Source organism: Hemibagrus wyckioides, linkage group LG28, assembly GCF_019097595.1.
Source record: "Hemibagrus wyckioides isolate EC202008001 linkage group LG28, SWU_Hwy_1.0, whole genome shotgun sequence".
NCBI lineage: Eukaryota > Metazoa > Chordata > Actinopteri > Siluriformes > Bagridae > Hemibagrus > Hemibagrus wyckioides.
The window spans coordinates 9,813,364-9,833,170 of record NC_080737.1 but is presented as its reverse complement, the minus strand read 5'-3'; the positions used below and the strand labels follow the sequence as shown (position 1 = coordinate 9,833,170).

Below are 19,807 nucleotides of genomic sequence, written 5' to 3'. Positions count from 1 at the left end.
GTAATGTTGCTGGACTCAGACCAAAATTATCCCTCCAATTGCCTGTTCATCATAATTTTTGGTTTGGAAACATGTCTGGTTCAATATGTCAAACATGAAATTTTAGAAAACACATCCTGGCTTGCATTCAATAATCACTGAAGTCATGCTATGTTTACAGTAATATGCTACTGTGTTGTGGTTTCTGCATTATATGTCACAGGAAGATGTCAGAGTCACGTGTCTTACTCAGAAGTTGAATTGCGTATTGGCGTGTTGTAAGCTGGGAATTGTAGCACTCTGGTGATCATCAATTCTGACACAGTAAACAAAGAAAGTAAGTGATTCAGTGTCAAACAACAGAATGTTACAGACAAGTAACATTAAATTCTGACAGAAAATTTAAATTTAAGATTCAGAAGATACAGGAGTACTAAGCAGTAACTGGTCGGTTATTCCATATTATTCATTATTCTTCACTCACAGAGCGCATCATTAAGATCTATACTCCTACGCATTCAGGCAATTATCTAATTAGCCGCTTGTGTGTCTCTCACGAAATGTACGTCACATCAAACCTTAAGGAAAACTATCTCCACTTCTGACAGCCAAAAGTAGAGGGCACAGGCTTACCAAAACTGGAAAATTGAAAACCGGAAAAATGTAGCCTGGTCTGTTGAATGTGGATTTCTGCAGAGGCACACAGATAGTTGAATGTATTCAGTGCTTTATTGCTTATGATTTGTATTTTTTCTAATCGTTGCTCTAAAATACTGCAGTGTACTAGTCCTGATGGCGGTGCATGCATCTGGTGTTTCCTAAATTGTTGCTTTTTATTTATTTTTATTTTAATGCGCAATTTATTTGCAAGTAATGTTAAGGCAATTTGTTCATACTGTTGTGAGGAGCTGTATAACATCAATGCTGTGAACAGCGTTTTAGCGGCTTTAATGATTTTGTTAGCAGATTTCTCATCCACAAGACCAAATCTGCAATACCAACAGTAAAATAATGCATCCAAGGGCTATCTCACAACTCCAAGGCTGTTTTGAGCATACCCACTGGGACCTGGTTGCCCTACAGGTTACCCATGGCACTAAGGTGGACTTGGTGTATTTACACAGCCACTCTGGTTTTCTACATCAACAGCTGTTTTGACAATGTCACAGTGGACAGAAACCATGGATGAATAAAGATGTAAAAAACCCTTGTAATAATGCCTGAACTCCATGCTTTCAAGGCATCATTTCATCACTATGCAACTGGATCCTGATTGTCCAGGTCATCCTGAGGCAGGGAGACTGGTCCCCCACTATAAAGCTAACTACTGGCACACTACAGGGATGCATTTTGAGCCACATCCTCTACCCCCTCTTCACACATGACTGTGTTCCTTCATGCGCCACTAACACCATCATAAATTTTCAGTTGGTAAAATGATGATTGAGTTGATCTCCAAGAGTGATGAAGCCTACAGAGCAACGGTTCAGAACCTGGTGAGCTGATGATCAGAGAGCAACCTGTCCCTCAACACCATGAAGATCAGGAATCTAATCATGCAGTCTTTATTTATGGTGACATGATTGAGAGACTATTGTGCTTCAGGTTGCATGCATGCACTCTATAGGGACATCACATGGTCCACTAACACCACTGCACTAAGAGGGCATGTATAGTAGTGGAGTATGCGTTACAGTGCTGGACCATCTATGCTGGGAGTGGCTGAAAAAACACCGGGCTTAAGACGGCATTTTACCGAGATTCTCACAGAACTAGCGTTCGATCCACCTAGACCATCTTCTTTGCAAAGGTTCACCAGATGCACTAAGAGCGCTCGGCCCTTGACCAGCACTTCTTCTGAGTCCATACACCTGGGGAGCTCTTGGCTGAATGTGCACAAGAGAGCATGGTCCAGAAAAGAGCACTGCTGTTTCTACAGAACCGAACGAATCATCTCATTAGGCAGTGTCCACTCTGCTCTGAGACTACAGCCACTAAAGGGAGAAGAGCATTAAGTTCAATCCAGTCATTGACTCGCCAAGCTTTTACACTATTACTAGTGTTGCAGTACTTGGTCTTTTCCTTGTGTTCATAGCATTGTTTAATTCCAGGGCAGTGGGAAATTTTATTGGTGTGGATGCCGTTAGCTGCCTTAATATGCCTCATCACTCGCAACACACCACTTCTCCAGCTGTGGGTTGGGGCACTTTACCACAAATGGATTTGCTTCTTTGTCACCACTTCACCCAAGCACCCTATAATCCTGGGGCTCCCCTGGGTGGAAATGAATAACCTGCTACTGTCCTGGCCTGGAGCAGCTCATCTGTTGGTCTAACTATATATATATATATATATATGTGTATGTATATATATATATGTGTATGTATGTGTATGTGTATGTATGTATATGTTTACAAACATATGTTATTAGATACCTGGTTTTACAGTTTCTTGAGTTTGCACAATCCATTTTGTTTTGTTGCACATGTTTTTTCAGCACTATGTGAATTGTGTTGTTTTTTGTACTTCCTGTTTTTGCACTGTCTTGTCTTTGCACTGTTTGCGCCTGGTTGCACACGGTGCACTTTATGTAGCTAGGACAAACTTCTGTCCCTAGCTTTGTGTTGTTGTTTTATTATTGCAATTATATGTTGTCTGTGTAGCACCAGGGTCCTGGAGAAACGTTTCATTTTACTGTTTACTGCGTCAGCTATATATGGTTGAAATGACCATAAAGCTTCTTCACTGCAGCCATAACCATTGAACTACTTGCAAAATGACCAACAATGTAGTGTTTAATGAAACTCATAGGAGAGTAAATGGCAATTCATCATTAGTTTTTCCAACATGGGTAAATTGTAAGTCTTCTAAATTTTAAATCTTGTTAAGTTTACATGCATAAATTTAACAAGACTCCTCAGGGGTTCAGGATTATTAATACTAACCCTAGTATCAATATTGTTTTTGTTGTTTATGTATTTATTTATTTATATGTGTATTTATTTGTTTTCTAGGGTGACAGAAATAATGGGTTTGATGTTCTGTACCATAATATGAAACATGGCCAGATATCCAGCAAGGAACTTGCAGACTTCATTAGAGAAAGGTAATACACACACACACACATATACAAACTTGTATATTTATGGTAGCTTAGTGTTTAAGCTACCATAGGAAGGTTGTAAGTCAAAGGTCCAGGAAAAACTTCAGTTGTCAGCAGGACATTGACCTGAAGCATACAGCCAAGACAAGTGGCTTTGGTACAAGACTTACACTAATAGATCATCTCTAGAGAGACCTAAAGATGCCAAGTCTCAGATGCAGTTGAGAGCAGAGATGCACAAACTGAACAAATCCATGTGTGACTTGATGCAGTAATTTCTACCAAATGTGATTCTGTTGATTGTTCTGTAAAAGGTCTGAATACTCACTGACTATTCTCACTATTTTTTTAATACTCACTATTTTTTTGTAGTTTATCATTATTGATCATCAGTTCACTCTGCATGACCGTCCTTGTCCTGGAGATCTGTAGCAAGCTCTTTCATAATAAAGAATCTATGATGTTTTATCTTGGCTAATTCTTCCACACAGGATCAGTATGCTCCATTCTAACTAGCTTTAAAATAGACATTTTATTCAAATATGAATCTTTGGGACCAGTGTGATTAGAATCAACATCTAGCAATTGAATAAACGTTGGGGTGTTAACACTGTCAATTTGTTCACTTTTGGAAAAATTCTCTCTTGCTTAGAAATGATTTAAGGGATCCACATTTAAAGTATCTTCAGCCATTCAATTTCACTCAAAAACATGAGATTTGTGTTCTGTTTGGGGGCATGTCCAGTCGGGAACTGAAGTATTCTTGACCTTGGCCAGGATTTATGTATTTAATCAGCTACAGGAGCTTTTTCAAACATTGCAATTTAATGTTTATTGTCACAGATATTTGGGATACTACTACCACATCAGATGGCAACCGGCACTTATATTTTGAACATGTTGCCATTTAACTTTTTTCTGTTTATTTTGTTTTATTCCCTTTCTGTCCCCATCCCTGTCATGTCATTGGTTGGTGCCTTAATGTGTCTGGATTATGCTCACCTGTTTTGTGTTAGGCCATTAAGTTACCATATTTAGACTCTTGTGTTTCTCCTGTGGGTTTGCTCTGCCAGGGCCTTCATCTAGTGTTTGTTTTTGCTTTGTTTCTGACACAGTTTTGTAGTTTCCTTTGCTATGTAAATCAATGGATTTCCTTACTTACCATCCCCCTTTAGCCCTGATTTGTGACAGATTGCAAGACCTGCACCTGGATGCAGCAGAATTCTGGCAGTGCAGGACTGAACAGGACAAGCAGTTCCAGGAGAAACAAAAGCACTTTATCAGGCTCGCAGCTCTCCTGGAGCAGCTTACTGCCAACCTGCTTCCTTGTGTTAGGGCACCACCTGGAGAGACAACACCTACTCTCCCTACCCCTCCATGAACATCGCTCCACATTCCTGCCTGGATCTATGGAGGATGCCAATCTGTTTCATGTTGCCACAAGGGATTTTTGGTCTCTTGGAGGATGCCACTCTGAGGATGTTATCCCCTCAGCAACTAGCTCTTCTGGCCCTTTGTTTAACTGAGGACAATGCTCTACCCCCTCGCGTAACTGAGGATGTCGCCCGGCCCCCTCGCTTAGTTGAGGACATAGTTCTGGCGACCATGCTTTTTTCAGTTGTCCTCACTTTCCCCTTGGGCCTCGTCGTATTCCCCACTCCCCTCTCACCCCAGCCTTGCCGTGACCCTTGAACAACCCAGAGTTTCAGGCCCAGATGGGTTTTTGGCGTTAGGAGCCACAGATTAGAGGGAAAGCTCTGTCAAGTATTTTTGTAAAATTTCACTGCCAGTTCACCAGAGGGCAACCCCGCACATATATTTTTAACTCTGTTTCTTCGGTGTTTTTGTTTACGTTGCCATTTGCCATTGTTTTGTTTCCTGCCCTGTCTCCACTCCTGTCCTGCCGTTGGTTGGTGCCCTAAAGTGTTTAGATTATGCTCACCTGTTTTGTGATAGGTTGTTAAGTCGCTCTGTTTATGCCCCAAAGTTCTCGTGTTTTTGCTCCGTTTCTGTGTCACAGAGGTATAGTTTCATTTGCTATGGAAACAAAATGGATTTCTGCCCTTGCATCCACATTTAGCCCTACATATACAGTATGTTGTGCTTACTCTCAAGAAAAGAAAGATAAGAGCTGAATAATTCACTAATTCTCTGCTAAACCGCTAAACCAACATTTGTACCCTGTTCAACTGCAAAGTCCAAAAGAATAAAGTCAGAAATCATGATTTCAGATTTTTCAGGTTTATTATGAAACTAATGTATTTCCCTATGGATATTTGTGTTTGCTTTGAAATGAGTTTGGTGTCAGTGTGGATTCAGACAGGAGTGACTGTGAATATGATGTGTCTGCAGGGCTACGATTGAGGAGACATACTCCAGAGCAATCACCAAACTGGCCAAGACTGCTAGCAACTTCTCTCAGTTGGGGTAGGTCTGTGTATGGCTATATATATGTGTGTCTGTGTGTGTGTCTGTGTGTGTGTCTGTGTGTGTGTCTGTGTGTGTGTCTGTGTGTGTGTCTGTGTGTGTGTCTGTGTCTGTGTCTGTGTCTGTGTATATACATTTATTACTAAGGATGAAATTGATTGTTTTACTTCTAAGATTCCTTACTATCCAAAATAACTTGGCATTGGCTTTTACTGAAGCACGTATTCAAATGTGTAATGTTGCAATGTAAAATCTGTATATGTATCTGTTTAGTCCTCAAAATATTTGTATGTGTTGTGAAATAATTTCATTTACAAATTCTAAAAACAAATAGTAATTTGCAGAACATTATGTAAACTCCTAAACCCGATATACCCTGTGGAACTTTGTCAAACTTTTAGCCTATGATGTTGCAGATGCAAACTTTTTTCATTTTTTTTTAAAATTTAAATTAAGAAGTTGTTTATGCTACAGTTGACTATTTCCATCTAATTACAATTTAAAAAATTTACTACAGATTTTATGTTAGTTACATTCCATAAAGATGAGAGCGGCTCACTATACACCATAGCAGAATCCATTATAAATCTGGGATTGTTACTGTTTGTTCAAGTTTCTGGGATTTTTGTGTGCCATTCTATTGTAATGGCCATAAGATTTTCCTATAACTGTTCATTTATGCAGTTATCCAATCAGGCAATCATTTAGCAGCAATACAGATACATAAAATGATGCAGATACAGCTCAAGATACATCGTAGTCATTCACATTAATGACATTGATGTTACCAGAAGAGCTTGTTTGGGCAATTTCATAAATTCATTTCTTTCATTTGAATTACTGACACAAATTCTCTGGAGTTTACACAGGATTGTGCCAAAAAAAAAACATTGTGTGAGTGACAGATCTGTGACTGGAACTGCTTGGCTGTTGAGATGCCAGAGCAAAATGATCAGATAGGTTCAAGCTCTTTTTTGTTGTCCAGTTGTGTCCTGCTAATCATTTTGTTTAAAAAAAAAATCTGATCAGTAGTTGTTTAAACATGCAATATACCCAGCGGGCAATTTAAGAAGAAGAAAGTAGAAGAAGGTGAAATAGATGGATGCATATATTAATAAATTAAACTTAAAGTGAGAATATTGTTGTGCGGTATGTAAACATTGGTATGTAGCAGCAACATTAGAGTTATTGTCACAGCAGAGTCCAGATGTCTATATGATTACTTAAAAGCATGTTTAAAAGCATGTACCTACAGAGAGCTGTCTGAGAGAAAAGCCATTTTGAAGCTGAGCAAGGAAGGAAAATCTGTCATCATGTGCAATCATTGCATAAGCATTGAGCATAGCTTTTACAACAATTTGAAATGTCCTGAAAAAAACAAAACAAAAACAAATATGTATGAACATCCACACATCAAACAGGTCAGCCAAGGACAACTGCAGTAATGATGGCAGAGTCATTGTGAGAAATGTGAAGAAAAATCCCACAACAACAGTCTGTGACCAACAACCCCCACAGGCCAGATACCTGTGATAGAGGTGACGGTATCACAATCCACCAGAAATTGAGGCAATAACATAAGATGCAAGCCACTCATCTGCAATAAAAATGGAAGACCAAATTGGAGCAAACAAAACTATAATAGAGAAAAACCACAAAAGTTCTGGAATCGAGATGAACTTCTGTGTGATGGAAAGGGATCTGCTGTTTATCCAAAACATCATCAGACAACCATGGTAGTGTTATGGCTTCAGCTTGTCTGGCTGCTTCAGGAAGAAGATCACTAATCTTTATTGATGATGTAACTTATGATGGTAGCATCAGAATGAATTCAGAAAGTTAGAGAAACTTTCTGTTGGCCAATGTACAAAGAAATATACTCAGTCTTATTGGGAGGAATTTTTTTTGGAACTGGGAGGAATTGGGAGGAAGGTTTTAGACTGGCCAAGTTAATGACCAGACCTTACTCCAGATGAAATGAAATGAAACAGCCTTTATTTGTCACATATACATTACAGCACAGTGAAATTCTTTCTTCGCATATCCCATCCTTGGAGGTTGGGGTCAATGAGCATGCATTTCACCACCTGAACACATGATTGAAGGGGAACCCTTCAAACTTGTTTTGTTTCTTCCCAAAACAAACAACAACTGAAAGAAGCTGTGGTAAAGGTCTAGAAAAGAAGAATTCCCCAGTGTGTTGATGTCAGTAGCCAAGTTTCCATCCACTTTTTTTGCACTGTTCTGTTATCAGCAAAATGAACATGCGTTTAAAAATTGTCACCTAACCTCGTTAGTCAAATGACCATACCTTGTTGTATATATGTGGTGCGCCCAGCTAATTAAAGAACGATGAATGCTTTATATCAGGCTGAATGTAGCAGAGGCCAGTGAAATTGCATACCGTAGTTTCTTTGGACGTTCTAAAATGCTCAGCATGCAAAACGATTAACATGGCATAATGCATTAAAACAACGACCAGGGAAATCCATTTTCTCTCACATTTCTCTCATCATCAATCCTATCTACTGCTAAGATAATGCCAATCCAAGTGGAAATACAAAATCTTTGTTAAATGTGTTCTCTCCCATAGAAAATCATTATAAAGAAAATGCTTTACTTGACTTAATGCATTAAGACAGTCTTATTAAAAGTCCAAATTAAGTATACACCTTATTGATGCATACTATATACAGGCAAAAAGGTTGAGTGACCTGTCAGAACCAAATCTCTTTTCCCCTTAGAATATGGTCTTATCTGCTCACCTGTACAAAGTATGCTTTATTGATAAGGTTTTTACTTAACATTAAAATATTTTATTTTCACTTAGATTACGGTGCCTTTTTGTACTAGTAGATAGTGTCTATGATGAGAGAAATATGAGGAATACAGTGGGCTGGATGGCACACACATCCCTATTCTTCCCCCAGTGGATGGCCACCACGATTACATCAACCACAAAGCCATCTGTTGTTCTCCAGGCACTTGTTGCTCTGTTTCTCTATGTAACAAACAGTAAATGTCTAGGTGTCTAATCTCTGTGTGATATGCTTTAGAACCACACAATTGCAGAAAGTATTGCATCAAGTGAGTACAGGTATACTGTAGTGCAGGGGGTGGTGGTATCCTGTGAAAAAGGTAGAACACATTATCTTAAACAGCTTCACCCACAAAGCAAATTAAACATGAGCATTGAGAACATAAGTCCTATAAATTTGTTTGCCCTGTGTAACCTATTTTTTGTTGTAAACGTGTAGGCTATAGATTGTCTGTGTGATGGCTTTAAAAGTTCACTTCTCCTACAGGACATTTGCTCCAGTATGGGATGTATTTAAGGTGTCAACAGAAAAGCTGGCTGTCTGCCATATGGAGCTTGTGCGCAAATTGCAAGACCTCATCAAGGAGGTGCAGAAATATGCAGAGGAACAGACCAAAGCCCATAAGAAGGTACTGTTCTTGCTTCAAACCAATTTTGTAAATCAAAAACCTACCTTTATACCTTTGTGTTTGAGACAGCAGTGGTATAGACTTTAAACAGAAGGGGGGTTGAGATTGAATGCAAGTCAAAAGGTGCATGTACATGGACACTTTTTAAACAGATCGGACTGAATTCAATCAGACTGACGAATCCGATCGCAGTGTTTACATGAATGCGGTATAAAGTAATCAGATTGTTATGTGTGTTTACATGACACATGATTAGAATCGGATTAGATCTTTTGACATGCGCACAGTCCACGAAAACAGGATTCCCGCCGTTTTGCTTAGCGCCCGCCATTTTACCTACGACAACATCCGTACGTCATGCGTCATTCTTGCATCATTGCACATGCGCAGAACTTTCCAGGAACATATTCCATCCCATTAAGTGTTTACATGTCCTCCCGATCGGACTAAAAATGGTTTAAACCACCCCTTACCATCTGATTGAAATTTTAATCGGATGTGGCAAATTCCATCCGATTGACGTGTTTACATGACACTTTTTTAATCCGATTTTGCTTCTAGTCCTGTTACGATCGGATTACAGGTGTCCATATAAACGCACCTAAAGTCAAAATCACAGCAAGATTTGCACAGGTATTTTAAGGCTTCAGTGAGCGCTCTGATGTAGTAGGATTGTGTTTGCTCTCTCCTGATTTTTTTTTTTTTTTGCTCTCTTTTTGCTTCTCTTAACCCTTACATTAAAAAAATGTGTAGAAATGAGTTTTTAATTGAAATAAATTTAATGTAAAAGTGAAAACAATGGCATTATTTTTATAAATATCTCATTAATATAAAACAAATAAGTGTAATATACTGGTTTATGAAAACTTTAACTTCATGTCAAATACTTGCCTGTGCATGCAGAAGCAATTGCACTTAAGGTACATTACATTTACATTTTTTGGCATTTGGAGTAGAGAAGTACTAAACTGTTCAACTGTCTACTATTTGTATTAGACTAAGGAGGAAGTGGCACCCACGCTGGAGGCTGTACAAAACATCCAGAGTGTGTCCCAGGCATTACAAAAAAGTAAAGAAAACTACAACAGCAAGATTCTGGAGCAGGAACGTATGCGCAAAGAGGGTTCAACTCAGAGAGACCTTGATAAGGTATATGCACATACACTAAAGTGCCATATAGAAGTAGTTACATACATATCACATACTTGGATATAAAGACACATGGCTTCATCTCTTCTCACATCTCTTCTCCCATACACACTTTTAACAGAAAATGAATATGCATGTGTCTCACATACATACTTCTCAAAATTATGAGAACAAATAAAAAAGTCTCTTGTGTTTGTTCAGGCTGGGGTGAAGGTTAAGAAAGCCCGAGAAGCATACAAGACCTTTGTGGAGAAATACGCCAGCACAAAGACTGAATTTGAGCAAAAAATGGAAGAGACAGCACAGGTGTGTATGTCTGTGTATGTAAGGTTTTTCCTCACTAATGGGCTCGAATTGTGGTCTTTTGAATTGGAACCATCCAAATCAGACACAGATACTCCACAACGCATGTGCTTCTCTTCTCTTCTGACCCGTGAATTATGTGTGTGTGTGTTAAAACAGAAGTTTCAGGACATTGAAGAAAGCCATATTGTGCAAATGAAGGACATTATACGGTCATATTCTCACTTGATCGAGGATACACACAAACAGATTGGAGAGGTGAGTGCACACACAGACTCGGACATACAGTCATATCAGTATTGTCGGATTTGTATTTCTGCTGCTAATTGAAAGGCACATATGGTACACCAGAGGTATTTAAACCCTTTCCACATGAGCCCAAATCTTTTTGATTTTTTTTTTTCATTGCATCAACACCCAGTTATATAGTAATACTAATAATAAATCATGCCTAGATTATCATCATAAATATCTGCGATGACATCTGGTGGCTGGTGTATATAACTGTCCAGGACTAGCTTCATTTAATGCTCCATACTCATTTGGTTTAATCCATGTTTCTTTTAAATGTAATACATTAAACACCCAGATCAGTACTAGTTTCATTAAGAGTAAGTGCTTCAGATGGTAAGAAATCTAAATCCACGCAATAGTGGGGCGGAGCCAGAGCATATAACTTCATCAGACATTGCTTTCACTAAAGTACACACAATGTTACACTTAGTAACATCTGACTGACATATAGGCATATAATCATTAGCTCCTACATGAAAAACTACTCCACTTACCCAAGACCCCAAGAGTACCTGCCATGTCTCGCACCCTGGCTGCCAGTATGCCCTTAACCAGTGCTGCTGGAGGCCCTAAAGGACTTGCTAATTTCACATGCCGAAAGACAGTCTTCTATAACTAGAGCTCTTTGAGGTTTCTCAGCAGGTGCTTTACTGAGGAGACCTGTTAGACATGTCAAGTGGAGAGGAAGGGTACTCTAGTCTGAGAGCCTTAGCAGTAACTTTCACTTTGGAATTATGTCGCTAAGTTGTCATCCGTTTGCCCAGATGTGAGGGCTCTAAGTGGGTGATTGCTAACTCTGGCTACTTTCTCCTACAGATACTACACTGTTCTTATTCTTGCTAACCCCCTCTAGTGCCTGGATACACCTCTAATGCTACAATCTTCTCTATCAGAGAGCTACCTAAAATACATGCATCACAGGTTAAACTGTTACTAATGATGGAGGAAGAATTACTAAACATCCTGTAACTAATACACTAGACAAGCTAAATATCATTATAAATATACAGTATAAATGTACCTTGAAGATTGGTTGAATATAGACACAAAATTTTTTAAAAAGATCTAATGTGGATAGCCCCTGATTCTTTAAAAAGACTTACCAGCAACAAAAACTGCAACAGATATGTAAAAAATGCAACAAATGAAAATGGCACCACATTATTGATGGAAGAATAAAACAGTATAATTTAAATGAAGACACATTTCATTCCAAAACCATGGGCATTAATATGGAGTTAAATTTGTCCTCCTTAGTTGGCAGTGGCATAGTCAGGATATCGTTTTGGGGAATGAAAAGATAAATAACTTTGTACACTTAAACTGAGAAGTGTTGTGTGCGGTTCTAGTTTGTGAAGATGTGGGAACATGATATAAAACTAGATTTGTCAGATTTGAAAAGCTGATGTGAAGAAAAATGCTGATGTGGCCTTGGCAGAATTTGAGGTTGACATCATTGGTTTGTTGGCTGGCACAGTGCTATTCTCATAGCTCCAAGGTTCCCATTTTAATCCTGAGCCTGAGTTATATTTTGTACGGTGATTCACTTGTTTTTCCTGTATCCAGAACATAGTGAGTGGATGAATGAATGAATATTTACTACCTGTTTATTTTCTAACAATAAGCTCTGTTTGATTCATTGTGAAGGTGCAGAAAGAGTTTGTGATTAACATGGAAAACACGTCTGTGGAAAGTCTATTACAGAAACTCGCCGAGAGCAAAGGGACCGGCAAAGAAAGGCCAGGTAACACCATACATACACACACATACACACACACACACACACACATTCATACAGACATAAGTTCCAAGAGCTACCTATATACATGGTTCATTGTTTAAAACAAGCTTTTAAGCTTAACACAGTTGTAGACACCTGTAGAGGGCCATTTTAAAGCTTTTTGTATATATTTTTAAATTTGTGCATATAAGGTGCCCTTTTCTAGAGGTCAAAGACTGTGAGAACTGAGGACTGATCTAGGCCTGTAGTCTCTGTGTTTTTAGTAAAAATCTGCTTACCTTACTGCTGGCTGGTGTTGGCTTATGTGTCCCCGCTCCCTCTATGCTAAATAAGGGAGGATAGAAAACAACTGAAAATCTGTTCAAAAGATGAAGGCATAGGATTTTTTTCTCACTCTCAGGAAGTAATTCTGTGATATTTTGTTCTCAGTTTTCTTGTTGTGTCTATGGGGGTAATGTGCTTATGGTACAAAAAAACTTGATAAACAACTAACTTATAAGCCATAAAATGACAGGAATTATAATACAGTAAGCAAACAACTGTATTAATGCAATAACAGCCTATTTTAGATTACTGCTATGTGAAGTAGTAATAAACAAGTACTACAAGACTTGTCTTGCCTTAGTCAACACTAGATGATTTTTCCATGCTGGTCATTGAAGATAAAGTCCTGTATATAGGCTGTGTGTGTTGTGTACAGGGACTCTAGAGGTACACATACAATATTTAGGCCTGGGTGTTTGTTTTGACAGCCACTGTCGTGTAAAATTGTTTTTGTGCCAATGATAAGTGCACTGTTCATTTAAGCAATATCACACATGCAAACGTTCTTTTGTGTGAGTGAGTTATTGCTTTTATACACTAGTTCTGTAAATAAGAAATTAATATCATCCAGCTGACATTTCAGATTCAGTATTTTCAAATATTTTTCAAACAAATAGCTCCTAAAGAAGCCACAGCTGATTAGAGCATTGCATGTTACCATTAGAGTTGACATCTTTGTCTTCCAAAAAAAAAAACACCCCAAACTGACTAACAGATCTCTAAGGACTGGTCAGTCTGTTTGTTTAAGTCTGTAAGTTTTGGGGCTTATATAGGCCTGTAGTCTCTTTGTGTTTTTAGTAAAAATCTGCTTACCTTACTGCTGGCTTGTGTTTAGCCTGTATGCTAAATAAGAGAGGGTTATTATAGTGTTGGATTCTTCACAGCCTCCTCAATCACTTGCATTTTACTAAACATGTCTTTAACAAGAATTTTATACAGATTTTGTTGTTTTAAAAATACACCTAGCTGAAACTAATATATCATTAGGTAATATTAGTAATAGGTAGTTGCAGCATGTGCATCCAAAGCAGTTCTTCCCTCATGTTTTATCACAGTGTTTGCTAGGCATATGTGGTATATACCCAAATGCATGTCTGCCACAGTTAGCTTAAGCCAGAGACAGAGGTGTTTTTTTCTCCCAAACAGACATGTTCATTGAAAGTAGAAAAATTTAATTTAAAAAAAACAGTGTGTTATATTTAAGTATTGAATTTGCCTTTTAGTGTATAGACTGACTGATGTCCCACAGTAAGTGTAGTAACAGGTTTTATGTAGTGAACACAGACAGTGGCGTGATGGTAAATATAAGCACCCTTGGAATGCCATTTGTCCAATCAAATAATTGGACTACTTTGATTAAATTGGTGCAAAATTGGAGGTTTGAAAAACTTCTTAACAAGGAAATTTTTAAACGTGTCCTGGTGAGTAGCATTTTTCCATTCCCTGGGCAAGCTGTTAAACTGGCTCTATACCACACACAAATATTTTGGACACACTGTTGACCGCATGACCATGTGCCTTCTTTATATACAAGCACTTTCATGGCCAATTGTGTATGGAAACAGCCAAAAGAATTTTTAACCATGCTGCAATGAATGTTTCTGACTTTAGGCAAGATAAGAAAAGGGTTTCTTGTTAGTAGTTCATGTGTGTAAATAAAGCCGGTCCCTGTGTGGCTCCTTACCTGACTTCTAGTTCACATATCTGACTAACCTGAATGAAATTGCATGCTGGTATTCCAACAAAATATCATGCCTATCGAGAATAAACTAAATTCTTAAATATAGTTTACAGCAGGAGACATTTTCAGACTATAATACAGCTTGATCTACATACTACCTGTACTTTTCTGCTGGAGATATTTTCTTTTTTTTTAAATAAAGACATAAATGCATTCAACATAAGACGTTTCAATAAGGTTGGACAAATGGTTAGAACACAGGTTGTAAACAATTTTATGGTGATTTTGTTGGATAGGTTGGACTGTATATTGCAGTGAGTGAGAACATACAGGAAGTTAATAGTGCCTCAACTGATCTGTTACTGTATCCATATGATATACAGTGGTATAAGCCTTGGTTTTTTGGGGATGTTAAAAAAGTGGCCAGTGTGCTATTTCTCCATGTGCTCTGTCTTTGCTCTTAGTCACAGAAGTATTTTATCACCATTTTATTTTATTCATGATTTTATTTCTGTAATTTAAAAATGTTTTTATTCTTTATTCACAGCATATTTGATAAAGTTTCTTGTGCTTTAGACTACTGAGAATACATAATAAATTGATTAATTGATTCAAAATTAATTCTCATTTTCATTATTTATTCGTTGGTTTGTCAGCATTGCCCTCGAGATTGTTCTACAGTTGTCAGTGTTCATATTAGTCAATCATTATGTGTATATCTGAACTGTATGGAATTTTGAACTGCATGGTGACGAAACTGCAACACATATATTTTTTTTTTTTTTGCTGTGTATGTTTACAGGACCCATTGACTTTGAGGAATGCACTGTTTCTCTTACTACAGAAGGTATGTGACTTTTATGGGTTAAAACAATGTTATAAAAACGTTATCACTTTGTTGTTAATTAACTTAAAGCTGTACAGGAGACACATGAAAACTGATCTCTTCTGCTTCAACAAAATCAACAGACATGGCAAACAAATACTGTTTGCCCTTTTCACAAAGCAGTTCATTAGAGGGATTAGAGGGAAGAAGCTCCTCCTAAGCCACTCAGTTTTTACCTTCAGTCTGTGGAAGGGCTTGCCTGTTTGCAGCAGGGTGAACATACAGTTACTGGGGTGGGTGAAGTCTTTGACAGCTCCAGTGCTGCATCGTCTGTTATAGATATGAGTGTTTCATAGAGTGTTTGGATGTGATATTTCCAGGTTGGGTCCTCAGAGATGAAGTTACTCACTCTGTCCCCAGGTGTGTTGCCAAACATGAGTGGAATGTGATTCTGCTGCTGTCTCTTCCTGAAGTCCACAATTAGTTCTTTAGTTTTGTTGTGGTGCTCCAGTGTCCTGGTTGATAGTGTTGGAGGTGAACCATCCCACTCTCTACCTGGGGTCTGCCTGTTAGGAGGTCCAAGACCCAGGTGCAGAGTAAGGTGTTAAGCCCAAGGGCCCTGAGCCTGGAGACCAGCCAGTGTGGGACTATATTATTGAAGGCTGAACTGTAGTCTATAAACAGCAGCCTCACATACAGTGAGGGGAAAAAATTATTTGATCCCCTGCTGATTTTGTACGTTTGTCCACTGACAAAGAAATGATCAGTAATTTTAATGGTAGGTTTATCTGAACAGTGAGAGACAGAATAACAACAAAAAAATCCAGAAAAACACATTTCAAAAAAAGTTATACATTGATTTGCATTTTACTGAGTGAAATAAGTATTTCACCCCTCTGCAAAACATGACTTAGTACTTGGTGGCAAACCCTTGTTGGCAATCACAGATGTCAGACATTTCTTGTAGTTGGCCACCAGGTTTGCACACATCTCACATCTCAAGGAATTTGGGCCCACTCCTCTTTGCAGATCCTCTCCAAGTCATTAAAGTTTTGTGGCTGAACCTTCAGCTCCCTCCACAGATTTTCTATGGGATTAAGGTCTGGAGACTGGCTAGGCCACTACAGGACCTTAATGTGCTTCTTTTTGAACCACTCCTTTTTTGCCTTGGCCGTGTGTTTTGGGTCATTGTCAGGCTGGAATATCCATCCACGGCCCATTTTCAGTGCCCTGGCTGAGTTGTCCTGTCACCTGGGGATGGTGTACTTGGGGTCATAGGCAGCATTCCTCCTCCTCCAAACACAGTGAGTTCAGTTGATGCCAAAGAGCTGGATTTTGGTCTCATTTGACCACAACACTTTCACCCAGTTCTCCTCTGAATCATTCAGATGTTCACTGGCAAACTTCAGATGAGCCTGTACATGTGCTTTCTTTAGCAGGGGGACCTTGCGGGCACTACTGGATTTCAGTCTTTCACGGCGTAGTGCGTTACCAATTGTTTTCTTGGTGACTATGGTCCCAGCTGCCTTGAGATCATTGACAAAATCCTCCAGTGTAATTCTGGGCTGATTCCTCGCCATTCTCATGATCATTGAAACTCCATGAGGTGAGATCTTGCATGGAGCCCCAGACCGAGGAAGATTGACAGTCCTTTTGTGTTTCTTCCATTTGGGAATAATCGCACCAACTGTTGTCATCTTCTCAGCAAGCTGCTTGGCGATGGTCTTGTAGCTCATTCCAGCCTTGTGTAGGTCTACAATCTTGTCCCTGACATCCATGGACAGCTCTCTGGTCTTGGCCATGATGGAGAGTTTGGAATCTGATTGATTGCTTCCTTCTGTGGACAGGTGTCTTTCAGATTAAGAGCACTCCCTGAGAGTGTTCCTACTGTAATCTCAGCTCGTTACCTGTATAAAAGACACCTGGGAGCCAGAAATCTTTCTGACTGATAGGGGATCAAATACTTATTTCACTCATTAAAATGCAAATCAATGTAGAACTTTTCTGAAATGTGTTTTTCTGGATTTTTTTTTGTTATTCTGCCTCTCACTGTTCAAATACACCTACCATTAAAATTACAGACTGATCATTTCATTGTCAGTGGGCAAACGTACAAAATCAGCAGGGGATCAAATAATTTTTTCCCTCACTGTAGTTCCCCTTATTGTTGTTGGTGTGAGTGAGGGTGATGTGGAGGACATGAAAGATGGCATACACTGTAGATCTATTGGTGTGGTAGGCGAGCTAAAGTGGGTTAATAGTTTCAGGGATGGAGGAGCAACTGAAATTCTAAATGAATCTCTCAGAGACCTTCATGACTAACAAAGTCTGTTTTATTCCCTTACGGTTTCTGATTTGAAAGTCCTTATAATGACAGTGCATGTTATCCTCAGCAAGCATGCAGTGGCTAGTTACTTCTCCATGCTGGCTTATCTACATGACATTTGACATCAAAAACCCAGCTTGTGTGACCCAATAGAAAACAAAGACTGTTTTCTCTTTGGACAGTAATGCAAGGAACTTCTTTGCATTGTCAAAAAAAAAAGTTATTTATTTTAATCTCTTTTAAGTTTACTCTATGGGGTTAACTGCATCTTAGGGAATCTGGGGAAACCTGTCAGTTGCTGTGGTTGAAAACTGATACCCAGTTATCTTTATGTCTGGTCCTGCATTGTCTTCTTTCCTTACGGCATTCTGGTGTCATCTCTTGTCATCTCATCTCTCATCAGCAGTTATTTCAGCACTGATGTAAAAGTCATGTGAAGATCAACAGTGAGGGTACTCAAATGCTGTGGCCAGATCTAGATCAACTTGATTAGGGGTGCCTTTAAAGTGTCTGAACTTGTAAATAATTAATTCATTATTTTATTATTGTACTATATAATTGTAATATGTATGTTTTGCACAGTATCTAATTTAAATTCTAACCAGGCCATGTCACCATAGCTCTCACTTGCAGTACAATGGCCGTCACTTGTGAATTTTTAATAATGTTACAAAAAAAATGTTGACGTTTTGCCATCTGTTTATTTGCTATTTTTTCAAGTTCAATTGGATCAAATGAAATGAGGTGGGGAGCCATATGTGGCTCACAGGCCTTGAATTTGGTACAAGTAGAATGAATGACCTTCACCAAGGCCTCGGATGTCTTAGACCACAGTTTACACAATTGACAGTACAGTGTAAAAATCAAGGGAGAAAAACTGGCACGGATATAGACAGAAAATTACGCTTGTGCTGTAACTGACAAGTAATACTGGACAGTCGTGAGTAGGTATTTGTTACTTGGGTTTAGCAATGAGGGAGCACAAGATAAGACTGGATTGTTAGTGGTTAAAGTAGATAGTGTTTGGAGGGGTTGTGTCCATGCGGGGGGGTCGGTTGTTCTTAGCTGGCGGTTTATTTACTGATGGTCCTGACAGATTGTGGAAAGACTGTTCAAGTGTTTGGTGGACTTGGCTTAGACACTGGTATATTACAGGGATTTTATGGGAACAATGTATTGGTCAGCCACTGTTCTGGTTGCTTTAGATCATTTTTTGTGTCCAGTGTTAGAGGCAGAGAAACCCCTATGATGTTTTCCACTTCTGATTTGCTGCACATAGTTGATTGAAGTAACAATGAATGTGTGAGTGAGAGAGAGAGACAGAGAGAGTGCTTCTTTTAAAAGTATGGAATGGTGAGCCCTGTTCTTTGTTGTTTTTGCTTAACTCACACAACTTGTCTCTCTTTTTGTCTATATAAATGCATGAAGCCCTGCCCAGTACACAGTCCTGATGAATTTGAGATGATAGATGAGAATTTCACATTTGTGGCAGATCGCCACATTTTTTAGATGAAGCAGGTATAGGAACATGCAGGCTTATAGTAAGTAACACTTGTGTCCTGTGAATTGGTGCATTGGATCTGGAGACATATGTTTAATCTTAAGTTAAAGGTCCGTAATTCTAAGGACACATGTGAGGACAATCCACACAAACAAAACACCTCATAGAGCAAAATACCAGTTTTTTTCATTTCATTTGTCACCCATCTGTTTGTGTATATTTCTGCATGTCGGAAAGTGTCTTGAAATTGCACTGTATAATTTGCACTTCCAGGTGCGAAACCTAGAAAGAGGAAGACCTTTGCAATTCCAGGAAGAAGAAAAGAGAAGGATACAGATTCCACGTAAATAAAAACAATTTTTTTGTGCTGAATATTGTAGTCAATTACCTCCCTAAATAATTTATTGCATTTACTACTTGGCTGTATGAATGATCTGGATATGTTTTCTATAATGCTAGCAGTCATTTATTCTTTAAGTAATTTGTAATTATGATTTCTTTTTCCCTTTAACTCAGTGAATCTACAGAAGTTGAAACTACTGTGAGTATTCCTATTTCTGTATTTCTTTTTCAGATATTTGTGAACCAATGCTTGAATTATACTGATTGTGTTTAAATGTTTCCTTTGTCATTTTGTATTAATAGAACTTTATCAATTGAATTTAAGACTTTAAGCTCTAAAATGTGTAAATGTGGGGTTATGAGT

General features: G+C 38.6%; 1 protein-coding gene across 2 annotated transcripts in view; it reads left to right on the top strand.

Moving 5' to 3' along the window:
* Nucleotides 1-19,807, top strand: part of fcho2 (FCH and mu domain containing endocytic adaptor 2) — a 51,505-nt gene that overhangs the window by 8,641 nt on the left and 23,057 nt on the right. For both annotated transcript variants that reach the window (XM_058382864.1, XM_058382863.1), the window contains exons 2-11: nt 2,994-3,085; nt 5,435-5,509; nt 8,815-8,956; nt 9,953-10,105; nt 10,307-10,411; nt 10,568-10,666; nt 12,350-12,446; nt 15,251-15,295; nt 19,375-19,444; nt 19,618-19,642. In XM_058382864.1, coding sequence (XP_058238847.1) covers nt 2,994-3,085; nt 5,435-5,509; nt 8,815-8,956; nt 9,953-10,105; nt 10,307-10,411; nt 10,568-10,666; nt 12,350-12,446; nt 15,251-15,295; nt 19,375-19,444; nt 19,618-19,642 — 903 coding nt within the window. The remainder of the gene's footprint in view (nt 1-2,993; nt 3,086-5,434; nt 5,510-8,814; nt 8,957-9,952; nt 10,106-10,306; nt 10,412-10,567; nt 10,667-12,349; nt 12,447-15,250; nt 15,296-19,374; nt 19,445-19,617; nt 19,643-19,807) is intronic.